The sequence below is a fragment of the Camelus dromedarius genome, chromosome 15 (assembly GCF_036321535.1).
Source record: "Camelus dromedarius isolate mCamDro1 chromosome 15, mCamDro1.pat, whole genome shotgun sequence".
Classification (NCBI taxonomy): domain Eukaryota; kingdom Metazoa; phylum Chordata; class Mammalia; order Artiodactyla; family Camelidae; genus Camelus; species Camelus dromedarius.
The window spans coordinates 63,092,291-63,117,135 of NC_087450.1; the positions used below are offsets into that span (position 1 = coordinate 63,092,291).

Here is a 24,845-nt window from a genome sequence, read left to right on the forward strand (position 1 = left end):
CATGCTGCCGGGGGCTGGCTCCTCTGTGCTCAGATGCTGGTGGGGCTGCGTGTGGACCAGAGAAGCCTGCAGAGGACATGGGCCGCGTGGATCCAGCACCCACAGAGGCCATGGAGGATCTGTCAGGGCTCCAGCTCCCGAGGACGGGAGGTCAGCTTCAGGGCTGAGCCCGCATGTGGCCGTGCTGATTTCAGTCTAACAGCTGTAAGCGGGTGTGCTCGGTCACCTGCCTCCTTTCCAAAATTTAAATTAAAAAATAAAGGTTTCAGATGGTCTGAGGGGAAGCACTGGAACTCACTGACTGAAGCTTCAAGGTAAACGGGTTGCAGGAGAGGGCGGGCGCTGTGCGGGATCACGACCAAACACTGGAGCATTTATCAAACAAAACCAAGGGCTCTGACCCGGGAAAAACCAATCTCTGGCCCACCTACGTGAGAAGCGGTCTTCCAGTTCATGACAGCGAAATGATACCGTGTGCTTAAGGCTGTGTTTTCTCCCCTGGAAGGGGTCTCGGACGTCCCTCAGGGTGAAGAGGACCCGGCACGCATGCACCGGCCCGCTCAGCGGCAGGTAAAGCGCAGCACGGGTGTGCCTCTGTGTGTCCGCACGCACTGCTTCCAGAGAAGACACGTTCCCCACCGTGGCACTAATTCTAGAATTTTGAGTGTAGGGGCTGAACTGCAGGCGCAAACCAGGCTCCGGGTCACAGACACCGCCCGGCCCAGGATGGAGCCACACCTCGTCCTGCTCTGACCCCCCAGCCCCACTTCATCCCTTCAGGAGTTTGCTGCAAACCAGACCGCCTCCCGGGTCCTCCCCCTCCTTCAGCCTGGGAGCAGCCCACGAGGAGGACAGGCCTGCAGTGCGGCTCCAGGCCACGGTGTCCCGGCCCCTCACCACCCCTGCCGGCTGCCCCCGTCCCCCGGAGCCCAGGCCCTTCCTGGCATGCTTCTCCTCTGGGCAGAGGCTGCTGCGGACGAGGTCAGAGTCGGGGGGAGGGCAGCAGGGCGTCCCGAGCCAGCGTGTTCCCAGGGGAGGAGGAAACACCTGGTGGGGACAGACACAGGAAAGGGCCGCGAGGACACGGCCAAGGGCTGCTGAGGTGGCCGCAGCCCTCCCGGCCACACCAGGAGCTGGACGGAGGCGGGGGGGGGGGGCTTCCCCCTCTGAGTCTGCAGGAGGAACCTCGACCTCGGACTGCCGGCCTCCAGGACTGCGGTCAATACGTTTGTGTGGGTCTTGGCACCCAGGCTGGGACGCTCGGGGGCAGCCACCCCCAAACTGGCCCCTGGAGTCACCCAGCAGGTCCCGTGGCTGCAGCGAGTGAGCGGGGTGGGGCGGGGCTGGGTGGGAGGACGCCGGCGGAGGCTCCGGGACGGATTTGCCGGGGAGGCTGAGGGCTGCCTTAGGCACCGCCAGGTTCTGGAGGGGCTGAGTCATCGTCTGGGAATGGCCGCTTGGCCGCCCGACTCCGGGCCCCCCAGACCCCGGGCAGCTTCCCGGGAAGGAGGACACTCGCGCCCCGGTGTTTACGGAAGGTTCCGGTGCAGGCATCTCCACAACTTCCCCGTTCAGCCTGGGGGAGGAGCTGGTCTCCTTGCCTTACAGATGGGGAGCCCGAGGCCAAGAGGGGGCAAGGAAGTCTCCGGGTGGAGCACAGAGTTGGCCAGCCTGCCTCCCAGTGTGTCCTGTCCCACAACCCAGGATCTTTCCTCAGAAACCCACCAAGTGCGGGGAGACAGATGAGCAGACAGGAGGCGCCGTCCCGCTGGAGGGGGCAGAGAATACCGACCGTACCTGGGGGCCCGAGGGCACTAAGGGCGCAGGTGCTCCCTCAGGTCCCCCACGGGCGAGTCTGACGTGTCCAGGGGCTCTTGGGGCGGGGGGGACAGCCAGCTGAGCAGGGGGAGACCGGCCGCTGATGGCCTGAGGCCAGGAGGGCCTGCAGCCTGACGGCCAGAGCTCTTCAGCCTCCGCAGGCCAGCCCAGGGCGGCAGCTGTGGCAGTGTTGGGGAGCAGAGGGCCTGGAAGCCCCAGGAAGCGGCCCCTGCAGCCCCAGCGGTCCTCCGGCAAACGTCAGCAGCGCTGGGCGCGGGCGGCAGCCCAGTGAAGCCTGGGAGGGTCCCCAGCACCGTGGCCGGCCGCGCGTGGGTCACACAGCTCAGTGCTGCAGGGCGTTGCCGAGTCAGGCCCCATCCCTGCCCTCCCCGGACTAGCGACCGGGTCCTTGGACAGGCTGCTCTCTTCTCTAAGCTTCCGTTTTTTTCCATTTGCAAAGTGGGGACAAGAACACCTACTCAGGGCCGCTGTGAGGCTTGGACAGCAAGCTGTGTGCGCACCGGAGGTGGTGTGCTGAGCCGGCATTCAGACGGGTTAGGACTGCTCCGGTCTCCACAGCCCGACACCTGCGGTGTCTGTGCCAGCAGCACACAAACGGGGGAGCCTTCTGTGTGGCCACGGGAGCAACTGAGGCTTGTCAGCGAGCACGGTCACCCTGGAAGGAACGTCCGCTGGAGGACAGATAACAGGGCTGGGGCAGACAATGTGGTTGTCCACGTGGCCCACGGGAAGGCGAAGATGGGGGTGGGGTGGGGTGAGGGGTGAGGCTCCCATGGGCCTCTAGAGGGCAGAAGCAGGAAGTACTGGCTGGACAAAAGGTGCCGGGAGCACGCAGGGCCGTTGGAAGGAAGAGCTTCATGGCTCAAGTATGGATCCTTTCAGGCTTGATCGTTGCACTGGCCTCCCACACCTCCACCCAGGCCGTGCAGATGGCCGTGTGCCCGACTGATGTCTTCAGGGAGACAGCACAGTGGGACAGATGGTGGACAGATGGATGGATGGAAGGATGGGTGGAAGGAAGGAAGCTGGGAAGGTTGGGTGGATGGAAGGACGGGTGGATAGATTTTAAGGAACTGGCTTGTGCAGTTGTGGAGACTGGCAGGTCCTACCTTTTAAAGGCAGGTCAGGAGACTAGAAACGCAGGCAGGAATGGGTGCTGAGGTCTTTCGGCACAATTTCTTCTCCGGGAAACCTCAGCTTCTGCTTCTAAGACCTTAAACTGATCGGATGAGGCTCATCCACATTATGGAGGGAAGACTTTACTCTAAGTCAGCTGACTGCAGAAGTTAACCAGTATTAATCTCCCCGCAAAATACCTTCAGGCCCACGCCTGCATCAGAGTTCTATCAAATCACTGGGTGCGACTGCCCAGCCAAAGGACACAGGAAAGCAGCCGCAGCTGCTGCTGAGCTGATGGCAGGCGGAGGTTGCGTGCTGCTCAGAGATGCCCGCCCCCGGGGTGGCAGAGGTTGGGGGTGAAAGGTGGCCTTTACCACTGAAACCGGAGGGGCCCCAAGACACTGGGATGAGGGAGCGTCGGGGTCAAAGCAGTGACACCTTCTCTGTCCTTTGCAGGGAGGGTGGACGGGTGAGCCAAAGAGAGGATCTCAGTGGTGGTCCAGGGGTGGTGGGGAGGTTATGGGAGGGAGGTTGGAACGAACAGAAATTGAGCACCAAGGAGTAACTGAACCAACAGGATTTCACCGCTCCTTCCACATGGGTGAGGACCAAGGAGGCAACTTCTGGGCTGGGAGGCGTGGGAAAGTGGTTTGAAGCATCAAGTTAGTGACTGTTTTTTAGGGAGAGTAGCATTTTGGGTTTCTGACATAAGTTTCAAATTCTCATCAAAAATTTGGGGCACCTGGACAACAGTTGGAAACGGGTGTGTAGCCCAGGGGTGTGCTCTGTGGGAGCCATGTGCCTGGTTAGAATGCAGGGCTCCCGGCTGGTGTGTTTCGGGTCCCTGGATGGCTGGGGAGGCTGCTCCATGTGGTAACGAGGACAAGGGCTTCTGGGACAGGTCTCCGGAGGGGCCTCGGGTCGACCACCACTCAGCGGCTCCTAAACGCGACCCTAGAAACCCTGCAGGTCCCGCGGTTCGCTGACACAGCGGCGGGAAAGCTCCATCGTCCCAGCCCCAGGCAGCGCACCGGGGGTGGATGCCCATCCCGTCACCCAGCAGTCTGGGGGCCAAACAGACCCAGGCTCCACTCTGACGCTGGGTGTGGCGAGCGCGCAGCTTTGGACGAATGGCTGTCTGGACCTCCTCCTCCGCTGTAACGGGCAGAGACTGGGGCCCTGAGCCAGTTGCCAGTCAGGGAGGAAAACGTGGGTGAAGTGTCAGCACGCTGCTGCAAACATACATACAGGAACTGTCTCCTCCCCCCCCCCCCCCCCCGTCCCACCGTTCTGCTGTCTTCCCGTGGCTCGGCGCGAGGCCCACGGGGGGAGGCCCAGGGGGCTCTTCACGGTGGGTCCACGAGGGAGGAAATAAAGGATATGGAGTGTCCACCTGGCCCAGCTGCGCCCAGGACTCTACCCACAGGCCTTGTGTCCCAGCAGTGCCCTGGGTCCGCGGTGCACAGAGCGCGGGCAGTTAACAGGCCTCGGGGGCTCAGGCAGGGAGCCTCACCGCCTATTCCAATCCAATCCACTGCTGCAGTGTGTGTGCACGTGTGTGTGCCTGTGCGTGTGCATGTAAGACAGGGCCGGTGCGGGGCAGAGTGTGTAGGGAGAGGGACAGAGAAACAGAGAGCGAGCGCGCGAAAGCGAGCAAGCAAGCGCTTGGAACCCTGCCTGGAACTTGGTAAGCGTTCTAAAAGTGTTTTACAAAACAACAAAAAACCCTATTGCACACATGTGGAAACGGCGGCTAGGCGAGGTTGGAACAACTTGGCCAAGGTCCCAGATTGTGGGCGCAGATCTGGGATTGGAACTCAGGGGCCCAAGCTGACCTCTGCACCCGGGGCAGCCCCGCGGCTGGGAAGGGGGCGCGGCGGCCGGACGCCGGGCTGGAGGTCCTCGCCCCGCCCCGGCCCTGGGGGAGGTGGGGGTGGGAAGGGAGGAGCCGCGCGCATGTGCACAGCTGGCGCCCCCCGCCCCCTGCGCACAGCTGGGACGTGGGCCGCTGCGGGGCGGCAGGCGGGCGCAGTCCGTTGCCGGCCGTGGACGCGCCGGGCCCTCGAGGTCGGTCCGTGCGTCCAAGCGTCCGTGCGCGCCGAGGGCCATGGCCGTGCTCCCCGCGCGCTACTGCTTGCTGGCGCTTGTGCTGTGCTGCTGCTTGGGGCGGCTGGCTGCGGTCGCCCCAAAGCCGGGTAACGGGTGTCCGAGCCGCTGCCTGTGTTTCCGGACCACGGTGCGCTGCATGCATCTGCTGCTGGAGGCCGTGCCCGCCGTGGCGCCGCAGACCTCCATCCTGTGAGTGTGGCGGGGGCACGGGGCACCGGCGGGCAGGGGCTCCGGCGGCTCGGGGCTCGCTGGGCGATCGCGAGCCGAGGGCCGGGGAGGCGGATCGGAGCGGCGGGGCCTTTGTCCGCCCTGGACTGGGCGCGGGGGGCGGACCTGAGCGCAGCGCGCGCGGCCTCGGGAGCCGCCTTTGTTTGGAGCTCGGAATCCCCGCTGGACCGGGAAGTTGTCGGGAGCAGCCGGGGAAAGCCCCGCCGCCCCGCGCGGCCCGGTCCCTGTCGCTCCCCTCCTCCTCTCGCCTTTCTCCCCCTGCCCGCCCTGCTCCAGCCCCCTCTCCTCCCCGAGCCGGCGCTCCCCTCCTCCCGTTTCCCCTCCTCCTCTCTTTCCCCTCCCCCTCTTCCCTCCTCCTCCTACTCGGCGGTTCCCGCTCCCCGTTTCCCCCTCCTCCCCGGGGGAGCCTCCCTGGCGCCCCGTCTGTGACCCGCGGCAGCGGCACCACCACCACCACTTCCCCGCTCTTGCCGGGGCGCCGAGAGCCTCCTGCCGGGATTGTCCCGGGCCCCGCGGGACGCACGGTTCTCTCGGGCTTCCCTGAGCCGCGGGCGAGCCTGGCCGAGTTCCGGGAGGGGCCGCGGTGCGGGTCCCCGAGTTCTGGGGCGGCGCGGACGGCCCGGCTGGGGCCAGAGTCGGGGTCCGAGCGGGTTTGCGCCCGCGGTCTGCCTCCTCTAATCTCCAGGCAGGGCGCGCCGCGGCGGTGCCATCGCGGGGACCCGGCGCTCCTGTTGGCACAAAGTATCGCGCCCTCACCGGCCAGTCCCCTCTGTCCCCAGAGGTTCCAGACCCGGGATGCCACGAGTCTCTTGCAGGCCTTGAGCTATTCGGATACAGGCTGATTAGAAATTTTCACAATCCGAAAAGGCAGCCTGCGTTTCAGGCGCCGACTGCATTCAGCGTCCTACAGCTGCCCTTCGGAATGCCAAAAATAGTTTCTACTTTTCTTGGCTGGGCCAGAGTACTTTTGGCACTCTCGAAGAGCCTGCAAAAGTTGTAAAATTCTGAGTGAACTATTCAGGAAGTGGGCGGTCAGTGTTTGTAGTTTTAAAACGAAGTACACGACAGACCACTCTTGCAGCGTCCTTCAGGGTCCTTGAAGGGACTTAACACTCAGCCCCCGAAACTGTGCCTCCGGAGAGTGTGGAGGGCCAGCCAAGGCCGGGGTGCCCGAGGGCAGCAGGCTCTGAAGGAAGGGGCTGTAAGGCAGACTGAGCGAGGGCTTCTGGATAAGGTCATCTTAATTCTTCAGTGAGTCAGTGAGAACATCTTGGATCCTGAAGCCTTTCTTCGCATCTGCCGGAAGTCTAATGCTTGTGCCGGGTTTTGCCTTCACATCTTAATTGGTTTTTGAAAAGAACAATATTTAAAAATACAAGTGCTGTAGAACAAAAATGGAACCCCACTCCCCTGCGTGGTGAGGTTCTCCACAAAACCTTACAGGGTTTGGTAAAATAGCTGAGCGCAGGACTGAAAACGCCAACGCGCACAGGGGTTCCAGGGAGCACTCGCTCACCTTGCACTTTCACGGTGTTTTGCAGTTTTCAGAGCTGTGCTTAGTGACCTGGCTTGGTCTCATCCGTTCTGTGAGGAGGCAGGCGGCACCGAGCGGACGGAACAAGAGGGTTATTGGTGACATGGACACACACGGTGGGGCTGGGGGGCTCCCATGGCTGCCGGTGTGGACTGGGCCAGCGTAGAACTGAGTCTTGGTGTGATGGGGTCCAGCTGGGGACATGGAGAGGTAGCAGTCTGAGGGAGACAGGGGACAGCCCTGCTGGAGGAAGGAGACCAGTTCTGGGCTCTCCTGTTGCCCTGGGCCCTGGAGTCCAGTCTGGTGCGTCCTTGCTGGGGTTGCTCACAGATTCCACTCGTGCAGAAATACTGGGTTTCACCTCAGCTTTTCTCCCAGGTGTCTGTCCCCATGCGTTTGCTCTCATTTTCTACCTAAAAACATGATTTGGTGGAAATTGAGGACTTAGAAGATAAGAGGGTAAGGAAGGAGCCTGGCGCCAGGGTCCAGCCGTCGCATCCTCCCTTTGCTTTCAGGACCCTCCCCTCGGCCTCCCTGGAGAGGCTGAATGGGAATCTCTGGGGACATCAGACTTCTCTCCCCAGCATGTTGTTTTGGGAGTGTGTTCCACTGGGGCCCCACAGTAGATTGTCTTGCCTCATGGTTGAGGCTTCAGACATAACGGTCCAGGAGCATCTTGTGATTCAGGTTGGCCCCTTGAGTTCGTGCCAGCTGGACAGCAGAAGGTGGTGTTCCAGAGCAGGGCGGCTGGCGCCCTGCGGGCCGTCTGGTCCTGCGGCTCGTGGAAGCTGTGCAAGGTCGGGTGTGCTACTCAGTTCAGCTCAGAAGCATTTGTAGGAGCACTTAATTTTTGAATATTTTACTGCCTCAGCACTACAGTAGACATTTGTTGCCACAGTAATTAAAAAGCTGGTTTTAAAAGATACCTTGTGACAATTTTCCTTGCCCCCTTCCTGTCCTCCTCCCACCTTGAACATTTTTGGGGGAGTCACGTTCTAAACACACTGCATCGGAGTCACTCGGCACTGGGGCTCTGGCCTTGGGCAGTGGGACCTCTGCCCTCCACACCCGCTCCTCTCTGACCCGATTCTTTTCCCTGTAGCCTCTACTGTGAGGTCATGGGAATCAACTCTTTAAAACTGACTTCCCTCCCACAGTCCAGGCCATGCCAGAGCCACGCAGTTACCCCATGCCCCCGTCCAGGGGACAGGAAACCGTGTTGTTGGAGGGAGTCTGGGGATGTGGACGGGCCCCACAGCCGTGCAGGGCTGGTGAGCACCTCCCCTGGGGTCCCAGTCAGCCTGCCAGACAGCTGTTCCCAAATCCATCAACTTCTGATGACCTGTGTTTTGGACTTGTGCCATATTCCAGCTCCTGCCTCTTGGAATCCCTGGTCTGCTGGGGCGCTTGGGAGTGAGCCCTGCCGTGCCGAGATCAGGGTGACCGTCCAGGTGCCCCTGGCCAAGTGTGACTTCAGGAAGCCTGCCTGGGCACCGTCACCTTTGGTCCGGGCAAGTGGACGCCCCTGGCCCAGCCCCTATCCACACTTGGAGAAGGTCCTGGCGTTGCCACTTCTTGGGTTGGGGCCCCGCCTTCCTGCAGGCTCCACTCGGGGATCAGAACCCATCGATGGAGAGGGACAGTCTTCAGGCCACTTAACTGTCTGCCTTCGTCCTTGAAGACTAGACCCCAAATAACAGCTTCTCCCCGTTCACCAGCCTCCAGTGGGTTTCCTCGATCTTGGCCCCGGGGAGAATCTAATTTCCCATCAGCTTCCCTTTGTACGGAAATGAGGCCTCCTCCTCACAGGTGGGTGGGTGTGGTCCTGGTCCAGAGATGGGGCAGGCCCTCCAGCTGGGCTCTTGGGTCTCTGCTCCCTCTCCTCGTCTGTCACCCTGGAGCTGGGGAGGTTCCCTTCCTCTGCTCCATCCTGCGGGGACAACCCTCTGTCCCAGGGGAGGGCTGGCCTCTCCTCCCCTGGGTGGGGTTTAAGAGGCCAGCATCCGACTCTCTGCCTCTGCAGGACCTTGTGCAAGCCAGGGACGGCAGCCTTTAAGCCTCAGCCTTTGGCTTATGTGAAATAAATTTCTACTTTCAAATTCCCTGTTAGGATAAAGTCAAAGTCTTCGTTACCACAGCTCAAACCCATTTGAAAAGTACCAGAGGAGTATTTTCAAAGTGTTTGGATGTTGGTAGCTTATTTTCCCAGCGTGGTGGCGGACCCAGTACTTTTTCCCTCTGCTGACCGCCCTGCGGTGTCCCGAGCCATCGTGGAGGCGGTGGGCGCCCAGCTCTAAGGGGAGGCCGGCGACTCCAGGAGGTTTCCAGAGAGTCCGCCTGCACTGCTGGGCCTGTGACGTGGGCCATCAGGGAGCCAGGCTGGGTTTTAAAACTTTGCATTTGAAAACGTGCATTTCCAAAAGGCGACGTCTGGAAAAGCTCTCCTTAGAAACTGGTCAGGTTTCTTCTATTGTTTTCTAGCCTCATGTCTAGCCACCTCTCAAATACTGTGACCTCCGGCCTGAGCTCTCACCTGGTCCGACACAAGCCGTGCATTTCCACACTGCCTGGAGTGCCAGCACCACAGTCTGCAGGTTGAAATTCGGCATCTCTTAAACGCAGCTCCCCTCCTCTGTCAGGATGTCACCCAGGAGCCCTTCCGTCCCTTTGGTGGGGTTGCTCTTTGCGCCATGTTGTCATTTAACATTTCATAGTAAGAAGACGAATTTATAAATTTTTATTGCTTCCTATGGACAGCTATATCCTGCGAAGGGCCTTTGTCTGCTGAGTAGCCGGGCGATGCGGCGTGAGAGGTGGTGTCCGTGGCTGAGCGCGCTGACTGGCGTTTCAGCGGCCGCCATCTCGAAGCCCTGCCGTGTCTCGGACTCGACCACCTGTGTAGTTTTTGTCACGCTACCTCACCTCTGTGCCGCGGTTTCCTCAACTATAAAAGTGTAACTGATAATAATAAAACCGAACCCTTTGGGTCCTTCTGGGGAAAAGAAAGGAAGCCGATCAGGTCAGCTGTAGACGGCAGCCTCCCCACCCCGGTGTTTGTAACGGGTCAAGGGGATGGTTGTGAAGAGAAGTCAGCCCCTGTGACCGAGCCCAGGAGGCAGCTCTGACCTGTGGCTTGGCTTCATCCAGGGCCCAGGCGCCCCGGCCAGGGCTTGGTTTTCCCTCTTGATGGATCCTTGGCGTCCTCCTGGGTTCTGTGACTCAGCTGTCCTCCGTGGTGACCCCGGCAGCTGTCGGCCTACCTTCCGACGGCCCAGAGTGCAGCAGACCCAGCCAGGACCCTTTCCCGGTTGCAAGCACAAGGTCTGGGAATTGTGTGAAGGGACCCATTGTCTGTCCTCAAGGACACCGGGGCGGTGCGAGGTCTGGCCTGCCAGGCCTGGGCCCGCCTGGCTTCTGGAGCCAAGGACGGAGCCTGCCCTGTGACGCACGGGCTGGAAGCAGCCACGGCATCGTTGCCTGGAAGGAAAGCAGGGCTTTTTCTTAGAAGAGGTGGCCGTGGGGCAGACTGGCCACAGCTGTCCGCGTGGTCCAGTCCCACCTTGGGGTGTCAGCAAAACGGTGACAGGACCCCAGGGTCCAGGCCAGTGTCGTCAGCAGGGTGAGCACTGGGCGAAGGTTGGAGCCCCTGCGCACGCTGGTTCCCATTGGCTAAGGAGGCGTTTTCACCTTGCTGGTTGGAGGCTCTGGGCCCTTTTCTGGGTACTTGCCAAGTGGGGGAAACTGGAGTGGCTGCTGGCGGTGAAGGAGTGGGGCCGGCGGGGCCCCCGCTCGAGCTCCAGGCAGCACCCAGGGCTGGAGTCCCAGCTTCTCCGGTCTCTTCCCAGCGGGTGCACTTCTGGGGAGGCTGCTGTGGCCTTCAGTGCCCAGAACGTCAGGTCTCCAACCTCAGTGTCCAGCTTTAATGAGCTTTTAATCATAACAGCTTCACAAGCTTTTGGGGTACACAGGAAAATGTGATTTACTTAAAAAATGCAGTTTTGGGTGGACTCACTTAAAAGCAGTTAAACATCACTGAATTTGATGCTTAAACAGTCAGTTTGGACATTTCCTGTGTCTCTGTGTCTCTGTGTCTCTTGGGGCCGGGAGCTCTTGGGGACCCAGGTGGGCCTTGAACTGGTGACTACACGCTGCCTGTCACACCTGCGCAGAACTCGGGCACAGGAGTCGGAGCAGAGGGCCTGCTGCTTTGGTGTTTAACGTCATCGATAGCTTAGAATCTTTCTACGTTGGTCATTCCAGCGACATATTTTATCTTGAAGTAGAGTTTGGAAAATAGCAGTGACACCTGTTCCTCCCCTGGTCACCGAGTCTCCGTTCAGACGCTGCTGTCCACAGACAACGTCGGTGAACCTCAGCGGTCGCTCACGTGACGTGAATCAAAGCTGGCAGGAAATCTAGGAAGAACGTGTCGGCTGCCTTACGACGCGGCTCTTGGCGCCCCTTTCCTGGCTTGGGTGCAGGGCTGGCTGTCCTGCTGATTTGATTGGGTTCTTTATTCTGGGCGCTGTCTCCTGTCCCCTCCAAAGGGTGGAGAAGTGGGGCAGGGACCCCCAAAGAGCTTCCCCCCGAGGACCTTGGTGGACGGCCTGCAGGTCTGTGTGGGAGCTTAACCAGCAATGGTTCCCTTTTCAGACCTTCGGGTGAAATGCCACTTGGGAAAAAAAAGCCTTATGAAGACCCAGCTGACATGAAAAAGGGGGCTCGTGTGTCTGTGTGCACTTGGGTGAGTTTTGACGTGTCCAGTCGTGTGAAGCCGTGGCCGCAATCAGGATAATGAAGCTGGCGGGCCCCCCGCGGCCACGCCCCCTGCGCTCCCGCCCGCCTTCTGCCTCGCTGGGCGTGATCACATCTGTGTTCACCAGGGATTCTGGCCTTTGTTTTCCTTTCCTGGAATGTCTTTGTCTGGTCTGCGTATCAGGGCAGACCTTGCCTCGCAGAGAGGGTGCAGGGCCGCGGCGTCCTGTCCTGCGTGGGGGGGGGGGGGTGCTTAGCCCTCAGCCTCCAGCCGAGCCTCCCGGCGAGGCGCCTGGCTCGGGCTGCCTTCGTGAGCCGCTTCTAAGCTATGGCTGCAGGTTCTTCAGTAAACAGAGGGCTGTCCGGGCGGTTTCTTCCCGCGTGAGCCTGGGTGGCGGTGCCTCCCGAGGGGCTGGCCGCGTCGCACAGGTGGTGGGGCTGTCGGCATCGTAAAGTGTTCCCCCGTATCTCCTTAGGGCCTGGGAATCTGCGTGCCGCCAGGCCTCCTGTGCCTGATGTTAGAAATGTGTGTTTTCTCTCTTGTCTTTGCCTGGTCAGGCTGCCTGGAGGCTTCTCAGTTTGACCGATCTTTGCCAAAACCCAGCTTTCGCGTTTGATCTTCCTCTTGTTTTCCTGTTCTCTGTTTTGTTGACTCTGCTCTGCTCTGCGTTGTTTGCTGTCTTCTGCTCTGGACTCGCTCTCTTCCCTCTCGCCTGCACACACAGGCCGGTGCTCTGCTGAGCGGTGCTCCGCGATCCTGCGCGTTCTCCGTGGAGCATCCGGCCAGACGCAGCATCACCTTCTCTCTCATGCGGTCCTGTGTTCACGCCCTCGTTTTCAGCCCTCAGAACGGCCAGCCAGGGGGCACGCCCTGCTGACCGATGCGCAGTCAGGAAAGCCGTTGTTTTATGTGTTCGGTGCGCTTTTTGGTGGTTTCAGAGTAAGCCTGGCCCGCTCCCCCACTGCCCGTATCCCGTCTTATTCAGAAGTCCCCACTGGTTTTTTTTTGTAATTTTGTAAAACCTTCATTGAATTCTTCTGCAACTTTATAACAACATGTGTTACAGAGCAAGTAACGAAGTGAAATAATGCATTCCCGTGCCCAAGTCTGGATTTTAAAAAACTTAAAAATTATTCAACCCGCTGTTTCCATTTGCCTTGGGAGTGCTGTGTCGGTCAGGGGAATTTGACTTCAGCTGCTGCAATAAACAGTTGCAGAGTCTCCGTGGATTAAAACGATGTGAGTTCCTGCCTCCCTCCTGCAGAATCCAGGGCAGGTGGCCTCACTGGGCAGCTGTCACTGAGGCTCCACTCCCAGCCAAGGGGTCCGCTGACCACGGCCGGCGGGACGTGGCCTGTGTGGCGGGCTATCTGCAGACAGCAGCGCCCTCCGTGCTGCATCCACAGCGTCTGTGGCCGCCTCCCAACTGGGAAAGCAGAACCAAGTGGTCGTGATGGCCGTAAGACTTCCTGCCCGGCTCCTCAAGGTAGCAGTGCTCTACCAGGGACCCGGGCACCCAGGCTCTGTCCACCCTTCCAGGCTGTCACGGAAGCGGAAATGGGGAGTGAGCAAAAGGGGAGGCTCAGTGCTTCCACTGCCCTGAGGGACACATCACCTCTGCTCACATTGCCTGGTGGGTTCTGGTCACCTGTCCCCACCTGGAGCATGGCTGTGCTGGTCACCTGTGCCCACCTGGTGCCTGGCTGTGCTGGTCACCTGTCCCCACCTGGTGCCTGGCTGTGCTGGTCACCTGTCCCCACCTGGTGCCTGGCTGTGCTGGTCACCTGTGCCCACCTGGTGCATGGCTGTGCTGGTCACCTGTCCCCACCTGGTGCCTGGCTGTGCTGGTCAGTTGTCCCCACCTGGTGCCTGGCTGTGCTGGTCACCTGTGCCCACCTGGAGCATGGCTGTGCTGGTCACCTGTCCCCACCTGGTGCCTGGCTGTGCTGGTCACCTGTCCCCACCTGGAGCATGGCTGTGCTGGTCACCTGTGCCCACCTGGAGCATGGCTGTGCTGGTCACCTGTGCCCACCTGGAGCATGGCTGTGCTGGTCACCTGTGCCCACCTGGTGCATGGCTGTGCTGGTCACCTGTCCCCACCTGGAGCATGGCTGTGCTGGTCACCTGTCCCCACCTGGAGCATGGCTGTGCTGGTCACCTGTCCCCACCTGGAGCATGGCTGTGCTGGTCACCTGTCCCCACCTGGTGCATGGCTGTGCTGGTCGCCTGTGCCCACCTGGTGCCTGGCTGTGCTGGTCGCCTGTCCCCACCTGGTGCATGGCTGTGCTGGTCGCCTGTCCCCACCTGGTGCCTGGCTGTGCTGGTCGCCTGTCCCCACCTGGAGCATGGCTGTGCTGGTCGCCTGTCCCCACCTGGTGCCTGGCTGTGCTGGTCGCCTGTCCCCACCTGGAGCATGGCTGTGCTGGTCCCCTGTCCCCACCTGGTGCCTGGCTGTGCTGGTCACCTGTGCCCACCTGGTGCATGGCTGTGCTGGTCACCTGTCCCCACCTGGATACAAGGCTCTAGGGAGTGTTGTTTAGTGCCTGCTCAGGAAGGGAAACTGCATTTGAGCATCTCACGGTTTTTGCCACAGCCGTGCTGGGCAGGCAGCACTGGATTGCCGGACTCCGTCCCAGTTGCCTTCGAAGTTCACTCTCCTCCTCTGCACTCCTCCCCAGACACTGCTGTCACACGTGGAGCGTCTCCAGGTCCCCTCACTGTGCCAACAGAGAGGTCTGCTGGGCGTTTGCTGTCCGTGCCCCGTGATGTGCGGCAACGTCACTGCCCTAGTCCCCTCAGTTAAGGTCGCACTGCGGGCTGGGACGGGTGCCGTCACGGGTCGTAGAGCTGAGAAACCGAGTCCCCTCCTAACCAGAATTGGAGCCGGCCGTGCAGTTACCCGGGGAATGGGGGGCGGCCTTGCTGACTGTAACCTGTAGGTCACAGCCAGATGTCTCATGTGCCAGGTGCTCACCTGAAGATTTTCTCCGAGGACGAGACAGATCTGGGTCTGTGTGCATGCCAGGTAGCGGCAGGAGCAGTGGGTGAGGCGGGGAGGGGCCGGGAGGAGAAGAGCCGGGGCCCTGAGTCCTCGGGGGGGTCATTCCCCCGGGACCCGGGCATCAGCTGCACCCCTGAGGTTCTTCCTCGAGGTGTGACTTGTGCCTCCCTCCTGTGCTTCCCAAGTTGTTTTCAGGTCTGTAGGCTGTTTGGAAGTCAGCTCGCCGGCTTCTCTTGGGCCGCTCAGCAATACGTCACTGCTGGTGGTGTTCGGTCGGATGCACAGACGTGAGGTCAGCCGCCCTGCCCGAGGCCCCACGAGCTGCGGAGGCCGTTGTGCAGCCTGCCCTCCCACCCGCCTGAGTGCCCCGTCCTGCTTACTTCCCTTTACGACAAGTGTAAAAATGTTTTTATGCACAGTGTGCGGCTCAGGGTAGAAAAATGTGAACACACCAATTAAAACACCAAAATAAGTTACTCTCATTTCTACTATTAGAGGAGGCCCTTGGTCTGCTGAGCGTGTCCCTCAGATGCACACGAACAGTCATGCGCGTGCTCGCGGGCATCCAGTCCCTAGTGGGTCTGCGGGTCTGTCGGCATCTGCGTCTCCATCCATCCATCCATCCATCCATGCCTTGTCTGTACGGCTGCGGGGTCCTGTGCACCCTCCGTTGTCTCTCCATCTCTCTATCTGTCTGCGTGTTCTCTCTCTACCTACTTACCCGTCCACCGCCTCCGTCCCTGTCTCCAGACAGCGGTCGGTCACCTGTGTCCCGCTCCCCCGTGCCCGCCACCCGTGGCCCCTCATCGGCGTCTGCACGTCACTGCTGACAGCCACGTAGGATTTATTTTGGGGAGTCGGCAGCTCTACGGATCAGATGCTTACGCTGGGCCATTCCTCTGTCTGCACTTTACTGCGACGGCACCCTCCGATGCCTGTGTGCGCGCTGTTCTGATGATGCGCCTTGACCTCTTCGGGCTTCTGCCACCTGAGGCGTGGCCTGCAGCGAGGACGGTCTGGTGAGCTGCTCCTGCTTCGTTTGCTTCCTGGACACAGTCCGTGTTTACAGGTGTCCTCAGCCACTCACCTATGCAGAATGAATGAATTCGCATTAGATGAGCTGCGTGTCCTGCAGGGGAGAAGGCTGCGTGGCGCCCCTCCAACACCTGCCCCTGGGGACTCCGTGCACACCGCTTCCGTGCCCCGTAGCCGCACTCCTCTCTGGAGGCTCTGATCTCAGCCCCTCCTGGGAACCGCATGGCTCTGGGTCGGCCCAGCCCCTGGCCCTGCACAGCCCTGTCTGTGTGCTGGTCCTGGCGGCTCCCGTCTGGCCTGTTTCTGGTGTGGCCTCTGCTCTGTGGTTAGCTGTTCCTCTGTGGTTAGCTGTTCCTCCTGGAACACTGGTCACCTTGTGGCCCCAAGATCCGCGTTGGGAGGAGCTGGAGCCCGAGTTTAAGGCTGATTCTCATTATTCATGGACTTCTGTTCTATTAAGTAACCGTGAACACTGAGTTAGCAACCAGGGAACCCTTGCTTCTGGGAAATACAGGGTTAGGGTCCCACGCGGCGCTGGTCACAACACTGTCACCAGTGGGTCAGGGCATAACCTCGTTTGGGGTGTGCTCTATTCAAAGATGTATGTTGTTGATTCATTAACGTGGAGCCCAGGGCACCAGCGCATGGCTCGTGCCTGGAGGAGGCGGGTCCCACACGCACGTGCTTCCCCGTGATGTCCTTCACACCCCACGCTTCCTCACCAGACCGCGCGGCAGCTCTGCGCTGGGAGGCGATTTTAAACAGCAAAGTCACCAACAAAAGGCCCAAAAACACAAACAACGTGGCACTAAGTAGACCTTGAAAGGGACACTTGTTTCCACATCCGGCAGTGAGGGTCCCCACCACTCTGTGTCCCCCATGGCCACAAAGGCACCATGAGGGTCAGTTTGGGGGTTATGGGGAGGTTAAGCGAGGCTGTGATGTTCTCAGAGCTGGAATCCGTGGGCACCCGGGAGGGAGTGTGTCCCATCTTCCAGGTTCCATGCAGCGCTGGCTGCCTGCGAAGTCTGAGGCACTCACCCTGCGGCACCTCCTGGAGCTGGGGCCTCGCGGTTTACTCGGTAAGAGCGGTTATAACAAGGCACTTAACATCTGAAGCAGGCTCTGCCCCATCTTCTCAGGTGCAAAGTGTCTTGCCTTTGAGGTTCTGTTAAGTTCACAGTCATTAAATTTCATCACTTGTAAGATGTCGGAGGAACCTGCTTTGCGGAGGCGGTGCCGGGCTGGAGGTGGGCCTGGCGGCCTGTCTCCTGGACCTGGAGCTGGAGCCGCTGAAGGCCACGGGGGGGATGGGGGAGGCCGTCCTGGGCAGGACGCCCATTGGACCGAGGTACCCAGAGCTCGTCCAGGGGGCTGCAGCTCAGCGTGGGGCCGGCCCCGAGCTTTCCTGACGTGCACCCCTGGGGTCAGGCTCTCCCCCTCGAAGCCTCACTCTCCAGCTGTGGAGATTTGCTGAGGCACGAGGAAGGGGATGTGTGTGCGATTCTGGTTGCAGAGCCCGCAGGGTGGACGCTCTGGGGCGGAAGCTGTTTCATTACCACAATCCGGGTTTACTGAACCTTGAGATTGGGCGTGGGGCTGTGCCAGGGCAGTCGGGAGGGGAGCACGCTCCTTGCTGGGCTGGGAAGACAGCGGCTGGAGGCCTGGGTTGGGGGCGGCTGGGTTCTTCCCTCCCGGTGGCTGCAGGCAGGGGCTCCCGGGGCGGGGCTGTTCCCTTATCCTTTGCTCTACCCTTAATTGAGCAGATACTTGAGATGCAAACAGGAAATACCGCTCAGCGTAGTTTTCAGTGCATTTTAGATGGTCAGTTTTCTCTCCCACAGACCAAACCCAGATGTCCAAGAAGCGTCTACGTTCCTTTTGGGAGGCAGGCCTGGAAGGTGCCTTTCACGGTCCTGGAATTGTGAGCTCCCACCCTTCCCTGCACGTCCAACGTTAATTATTTGCTAAGAATTAAGGACCTTAACAATGGAGATTTGGAGTTACTCTCACTGAAAGAAAAGCCTGGATTGGCAGAGATGGGACGATTTTGCCCTTCACAGGACTGGGTTAATAGCCTCCCTTTCTGTGTGGAAAACGAGAGGACCGCCGCGTGGAGAGCTCCTTCCTCAGGAGAAGCGGGACTGCAGACGACACGGGAGAGGAGGGGTTCTCCCGCGGGATGGGGGCTCCGCGCATCTGAAGTCCTCGCTCAGTTCCTGCTGCTCTTCCTGCTCAAGGCTTCCTCTGGGGGAAGGGAGCCCAGATTAGGCTCGTCGCTTCCTGGGCTGAAACAGTATTTCTAAAAATCCATAACCAGCTGAGCAGCACTTTAACTTTTAAAAATAGCAGTTAAAGTGGATGCAGTTAGTCATCACTGTTCCTTATTCAGAATGCGGGATGTTTGTGTTGGCATGGCAACAGGGGGCTAAACATTAACCCTGAGCATCTGTTTCTTGTGCGTTTTCTGTTGTTGTCTAGTTTCCTTAGATCAGTGCTTGTGTCACCCCATCCATCTACCCATCAGCCCTTTCTTCCATCTACCCGTCCACCCGCCCATCACTGTATCTTCTACCCTTTGATCCATAACCATCCATCTGTCCATGCTTCCATCTATCCGCCTATCCATTCGTCCATCTGTCCATCCATCCATTCCCTCATCCATCCATCCATCCATCCAGTCATGCATTCCTCCTTCCGTAACCACCCACCCACTCACTACCCCTCCATCCGTCCACCCGCCCCCCCACCATGTGTTCCTCCCTCCGCCCCCATCCGCCCTCCCGCGTCCTGGTGTCTTTGTCAAGCGTCCAGCACTGGGGCTGAGACCGGCAGACCCTCCTGCTGTAAGGCACCGGTGGCGCAGGGAGTGCTGCGTGGTGGGGCGTCTCTAGCTGACGCAGCCCTGTCCTGCTCCCGCCCGCCCGCCCGCCCGCTGTGGTTCAGAAGTGGGGCTGGCAGTCCAGCTGGAGGGTTGGAGAAAGGACACAGCTTGGGGAGCACTTCCTCAGACTCCAGCCTCTCTTCTCCTAAGCTCAGGGAGCACTGGCTTTAAAACCAGCTCTCTGGTTCTTTACTGAGAGACGCCTCCTTCTCATCCTTCAGTGGTTCCTCAGAGACTGGTGTCTCGCAGCCTCTCTCAGCTGGGTCCTGCGCGAAGGAAGCCCAACAGAAAACGGTCAGAGTGCTTATCTCCTCTGTTCTTTCAAGGAGCCTGCCTAGCTGGTATCTGGATGCTGGAAATGACCCAGCTCATTACATGCAGTGGGCGCTGCTTAAGGCTTCTCACTCTGTCACTGAGAAGGCCTGTGAGACCATAAGAAGTCTGAACATCGGTGCAAGGAGGGAGGACTGTCCCAGCTTCCCCACCAGGGAGTGGCCGGTGGGGCAGGGCGGGCTGGTAACGTGGGAAGGTGAAGAGGTCCCAGCAGGAAACCTTCAGGAGGGACCACCTTGGCTAAATAAGGTTTATCTTTTTTTTTTTTTAATGGAAGTACTGAGGATTGAACCCAGGACTTTGTGCACGCTAAGCATGTGCTCTACCACAGAGCTCTACCCTCTCCCTCCGTAAGGTTTATGTTTATTCCTATGTGGGGCTCCTTTTTGTGTCCCCTCCCTCGGAGCCTTTCCTGATGGTTCCCCTCTGACGCATCCCTTGCAAGCCCTTTGGGTTTGTCACTTGCCCCTCGCTTCCTTGTCCTGTGGTATCTTCTGGTTATGAGACAGTCTCATGCAGCTCTGTGCAGTGTCCTCTCACTCACTAAGTAACTTGGGGTATGTGTCCTGTCTTCCTGAAGACGCGAGTTGTGTGTCTGTGGGAAGCTTCTCCGGTTAGATACTCCCAGAGCCTCTGGGTGGAGAGTAACTATTTGATATCAGTATGTTTTGATTCCATTTTTGATCCATTTCCTCAGTGGAGGTAATTAAAACACAGCCTGATTTGAGGCTCTTAGAAAAGCAATAGGCAAAAGTCAGTCTGTTTTGGTGGCGCCCGAAAGCTGCTTCCTGGGCTGGGTTTGTGCTGAGGGGCTTGACTTCCAGCTTGCCGCTTGGCTGAGTCCTGGACGAGTGCCAGTGGGATAACATGATTTATCCGTTTATTTTGCTGAACTCAAAGCACGAGCTCTGTCTGTCTCTGCAAGAACAACCTCAACCCGTTCAGTTGTTCAAATTATAATATTTGTTGTAACAAGTAGGCTACTTCCCAGCACACAGGGCTATCTGTGATGGCTGCTTTGTGTGTCAACTTGGCTGGGCCCCAGCGCCCAGATATTTGGTCAGACATTGTTCTAGAAGTTTCTGTGAAGGTGTTTTTAGAGCAGATGAACGTGAAGTCAGGGTAAAACAGAGTGCCCTCCACAACACAGGTGGGCCACATCCCACCAGTCGAAGGGCCCAGGGGCAGAGCAGGACGGGACCAGCCGCGGACGGGGTGACCCCTGGACTGGACAGTGGCTCTTTCTTGGGTGTCCAGCCTGCAGGTTCACCCTGCCAACCTGGGACCTGCTGAGACTGCACAGTAAGTCTCTCCTTGAAGTAAATCAGCCTCTCCCTCTGCCTCTCTCCACACACAGACACGCTCCCACACACACACACTCACACGCTCACACACACACACATGCTCACATGCACACACACGCTCACACACACACACTCACACGCACACACACGCTCACATGCACACACACATGCACACATGCTCTCATGTACATGCTCACATGCACACATGCTCACATGCACCCACACACTCACATGCTCACATGCACACACACTCACATGCACACACACATGCGCACACACACATGCACACACGCTCACATGCACACACGCTCGCATGTACACACACTCACATGCTCACATGCACACACGCTCACATGCACACATGCTCACAAGCACACATGCTGTCATGTACACGCTCACATGTACACACACATGCTCACATGCACACATGCTCACATGTACACACACACATGTACAGACACACACTCACATGCTCACATGCACACACGCTCACACATGTCCTGTTGGTTCTTTTTCTCAGGGGAACCCTGTCAGATGCAGGGTCCATGTCGAGTTTCCTGTGGCCCGGGTTCTCGGCCACAGCTTGTTGGATCTATGTGGATGCCAGGTCCAGAACAGTCAGTCCCAGTTCTGGCCAGTTTCCCAAGATCAGGCTTAGCTCGGACAGAAGTCTCTCTGGGGAAGAGGGACTCGAAGACACTCAGGGACTGAACTTCAGGCTGGCAGCGGTGCTGAGACGGGCAGGCTGTGCTGCAGGGGGTCCAGGGGGCCAGAGGCCTGGGAGAGGCTCCGCGCCCCGGGGACAGCGGGGAGCGGAGGCCGTGCAGGAGGTGCCAGAGCAGACAGGTGGACACCTGGACGTCTGGCTGGGTGGACGCGAAAGCACGTCTGGCCCGGGAGAGGGCCCCGCCGAGACAAGCTGGTGTCTACAGCTGCCTCTGTTCCTGTTCGGGGCTGTTCTTGTTGAACGAGTTTTTATTCCTTGAGCCCAAAACTTGATTACTTTGTTTAAAATTATTTTTAAAAAGGAAAGGAAAAAACCCATCTTTTGGTTATGTCTGATTACCTCAGTGAAACCATGCATTTATGATTTTTAAGGCATTAAGGAAAAGAAAAAGCCCGTAGTTCTTGGGGCATGCACACCTTGTCTTCCCTGCACAACTGTTTCCTAATTTCCGTGTTACTGATTCACTGCCCTTCCACAGGGAGGTCCTCTGCGCCCGCGCCCCACCCTGCACTCCCCCACGCCCTCCGCCGCTTCGTCTGTGCCTTCTCCTCTGTGCTGAGGTCACGCTGGTGCACACCAGGCCGGCCTCAGCGTCTCCTGTGTGCCGCTCCCTGCTCACCCGAGCTGTCAGCCTCTGTGCACGCGGTCACCGTCCTGACTCACTGAGCACCTGGTTTCCAGGTGAGGCCCCTGCACAGCTGCAGGGCTGATGTCAGGGTCCCGCAGGTGGCAGGTCAGGGGTGGTGCCTGGAGCAGGCACGGTGTCTGAGTCAGTGTGGCGGCCGATGCCTGGAGCGCGTGCAGGGCCCGGGAGAGACCCTCCAGCAGGGACTTCTCGTCTCTGCTGGTCGTTCCTGCTCTGCGTGTGCAGCCGGCCTGCCGTTCTAATTCTGGGATCCCTCCTGCACGAGTCTCTCCTATAAATCGCCCCTTTCCCACGTTGGCAGTTTCACCATCGGGGATGTGGGGAGTCTCCTGGGGCTGTTTTCCTGCAGGAATTTATGGATCCGGGGCTGGCGCAGGAAGTCCTTTCCTCTCTGATCCTGTCTCACTGGCCAGTCTCCTGCTCTGCTGGTCTCACCTCATGCAGCCCCCAGAGGAGAGGCAGTGGCACCACCCGCTTGCTGTGGATGAGCAAACTGAGGATCAGAGAGGTCAAGGCATTTGTCCAGGATTGCACACCTGGTGAGGAGCAGAGGAGAGAGTTGAACCCGGGCCTGCTCTGTGCTTCCCTGAGTGACATCCCCTACCTGCCGCCAGACTGGGACTGACAGACCTGCTCAGAGCACTTGTCGGGGTGACCCTGGCCTGGAGGGGGCGTAGCTGTGTGGACACACGTGTGCACACAAGTGTAGGGAGGGAGGGAAGTCTTCCAGGCAGTGTGGCGGCTTTGCGGAGGGGCGTGAGGCTCGTAGGGCCTGCTTAGGGCAGGACTCATGCCAGGCCCCGCCGTGCACACTACAGGCTCTCGGGCACCACGGGAGCGGGAAGCCTGGAGACCCACCGGTGGGGCCCGCGGTGTCGCCCAGACTCCCCCGCACACGGTGCCCTGTCCTTCCCATGCAGGACGGCTCACCCGCGCCGGGTCCTGCCTTGGCCACGGGAGGTTGCGGTCTAGCCCTTTGAGTGGAGGCGGTGCTGGGCTCCCACGGCCGCCAGGCTGGCGCGAGGCTGTTGTCTGAGGGCTGCTTTCTGGGCTGTTTCTAATCAGGCGGCCTCGCAGACACGCTGAGTCGGGCAGACCGGATTTCACGCTTGCCCAGGCTGCTGTTTTGGCGCCTCGTTTGCTGAGAGACAGGAGTGGGGCCCTTTCCCCTAATGATGCTGCTGTCCGCACCAGGCACCCGTGCCGTGGGCTTCCGGGGACAGAATGGAAAGGCCTTGGGAAAAGTCTTCAGTACGCGGTTCCTGGGATCACCGGGGCACAGGCAGGGCTGGGGTCGGCTGCCAGCCCCCCAGACGGTCACGGTCTGGTCCCGTGGACGCCTGCGCGGCTGAGACCCGGCCTGGGAGATGCCCGTGCTTGGGCACCGTGTTTACGATGACCACACGGAAGCCAGCCCTTGGGGCTGAGGTTGGTGGGGCCCTACAAGCTCACACAGGCAGGGACCCGCCGGGATGTGAGGTGTGCACGAGCTCCAGCTCACATCCCCTCTGGGCCCAGGGCTGCCACTGTGGTCTGCGTCCCCGGACCTTGGACGGTCCCTTCGCTGCTGCGACCTCCCAACCCCCTCACCCTTGCTGGTGCCAGCCCCCAGGCGGGAGCCACGTGCTGCGTCCACGGCTGCGTGAGGCTGAGGTGGCCTTGCCCTAAAGTCATAGTTTCTGGGCGCCCCTGAGGGACTCCTGCGCTGAGACCCTCTGAGTGTGGGGGCTGCACGACCCAGAGATGGTCCCCTGACACGGGCCTGACACACTTAGTGCCTGGCGGGGAGATCCCTGGCCGTGTGTGACGATCACCGCGGAGGCGAGGGTTCCTGGGTCACTGTGCACGTGCGTGGCCTCTTCTCCCTCTGTGATCTTGCCCGGGGGCGTGGGGGCTGTCACCGGTGTTGTACGGAGAAGTCCCTCCCCGCTCGGTGAGCTCTGCTGCTCCGGATGAGCAGTTTTCGGGCGCTCCTGGGGCGGGTAGGGTGTCTGCAGCCCCCGTGCGCTGCGCCCACTTCCTGGGGAGTTTCCAGAAGGTCCTTGTTTGTTGGGGAAGCCCGGAAGCCCTGGTGGCGACAGGTGACCGGGCGGCACGGGCACTGGGGGACAGGCGATGCCCGCGCGGCCCTGCCCCCACTCCCAGCCCCGCCCCCGAGGCCTGGCAGGGAGAGCTGAGGGAGCGTTTAGAGCAGGTGCTTTCCTGTTAGCGTTGTCGGTGGAGGTGTTGTTGTGCTTGTGAGAGGAATCATCGCTCTTGGAAAGCAACCGAGGCCCCCGTGCGTGTGTCGTAGCGCGGGGGCCGGATGACACTCTGCGGCCTCGCCCTGTGGGTCGGGCCCCTCGTCTCCTCAGGCGCACGTGGACACTACTGTGAAGCTGAAACATGGGGGGCTTGGAGTACGCAGTGAGTTTTAACTACCTTGTAATTGGTCTGCGCTTAGTGTAAGCTCTGTGTCACAGGGACACGTGGGCTAAAGGTCAGGAGGATATGGGGGGGTGCCCGCTGTGTGTGTGCGCACAGATGCCACTCATGTGTCCACACGCCCTCGTACATACGTGTGCATCACACACGCACCACTGCTGCCTCCTGGCATCACTGAGAGCCGTGACCGTCAAACCTCACCTGGAGACAGGATCACGGTGCAGAGTCCCGGGCCCCAGCCCCAGAATTTCTGAGTCTGCGGATTTGGAGTGGGTCCCAGAATCCCTTTTGTAACAAGTTCCTGGGGGACCACGCTGAGGGCACTGCTAAGAGAGCTCTCACTCGGCGACTCAGGTAACAAACTGAGTGATGAGTAGCAAGTAGGTTACTAAAGTAATAAATCCATCCAGGAGCTCCCACAGAGCAGGGCTGGCTCAGGTGGGAAGCAGCCCCTGAGGTCGGCGGCTGTGCCCCTGGGTCCAGGTCATGCTTTGGAGTGACCGTGGCTCCTCCTCCCCACGGGTTATCAGCCCTGGCCTGTCTGTCTGGGCTGAGGTCTCAGGGCCTCTGACTTTCTGCACCCCCCCCCCCCGCTGCTCCAGAAGACGCCCCCGAGTGTGAGTGTGTGCGTGCCGGGCGTGCGAGCACCTCCCTCTGCAGAGGGAGGGATGATTGCTCGCGCCGTGTGCTCGCCCTCCCCGCCGTGTGCTCGCTGTGGCCGAGCGCTTGCGGTGGGTGGGTCAGGCCACGTGGTGAGTCTGGGCCCAGCTCTTGTGTTTGCAGTTCTGGGACCTCAGCTTGGTGCTTTTTTACCGTGAGTCCCCTTTCGTGGGAAAGAGGCCCTCTGTGCGCCTCCCCGGGCTGTAATTGTGCTTCCCCTGATTTCTGGCTGAGAGAGTAGGGGGC

The 24,845-nt window shown here is 59.9% G+C and overlaps 1 protein-coding gene across 4 annotated transcripts in view; it reads left to right on the forward strand.

Moving 5' to 3' along the window:
- The first annotated feature begins 4,924 nt into the window (after positions 1 to 4,924).
- The window catches only part of PXDN (peroxidasin), a 60,009-nt gene continuing 40,088 nt past the window's right edge, over positions 4,925 to 24,845 (forward strand). For 3 of the 4 annotated variants that reach the window (XR_010384322.1, XM_064494770.1, XM_064494772.1), the window contains exon 1: positions 5,007 to 5,256. Coding sequence is in view for 3 of the 4 variants with exons in the window: in XM_064494770.1 (XP_064350840.1) it covers positions 5,066 to 5,256 (191 nt within the window). In the remaining variant the exon portion in view is untranslated. Of the gene's footprint in view, positions 5,257 to 24,845 lie in introns of all 4 variants that reach the window. The other variant, XM_064494771.1, reaches the window with a different exon arrangement.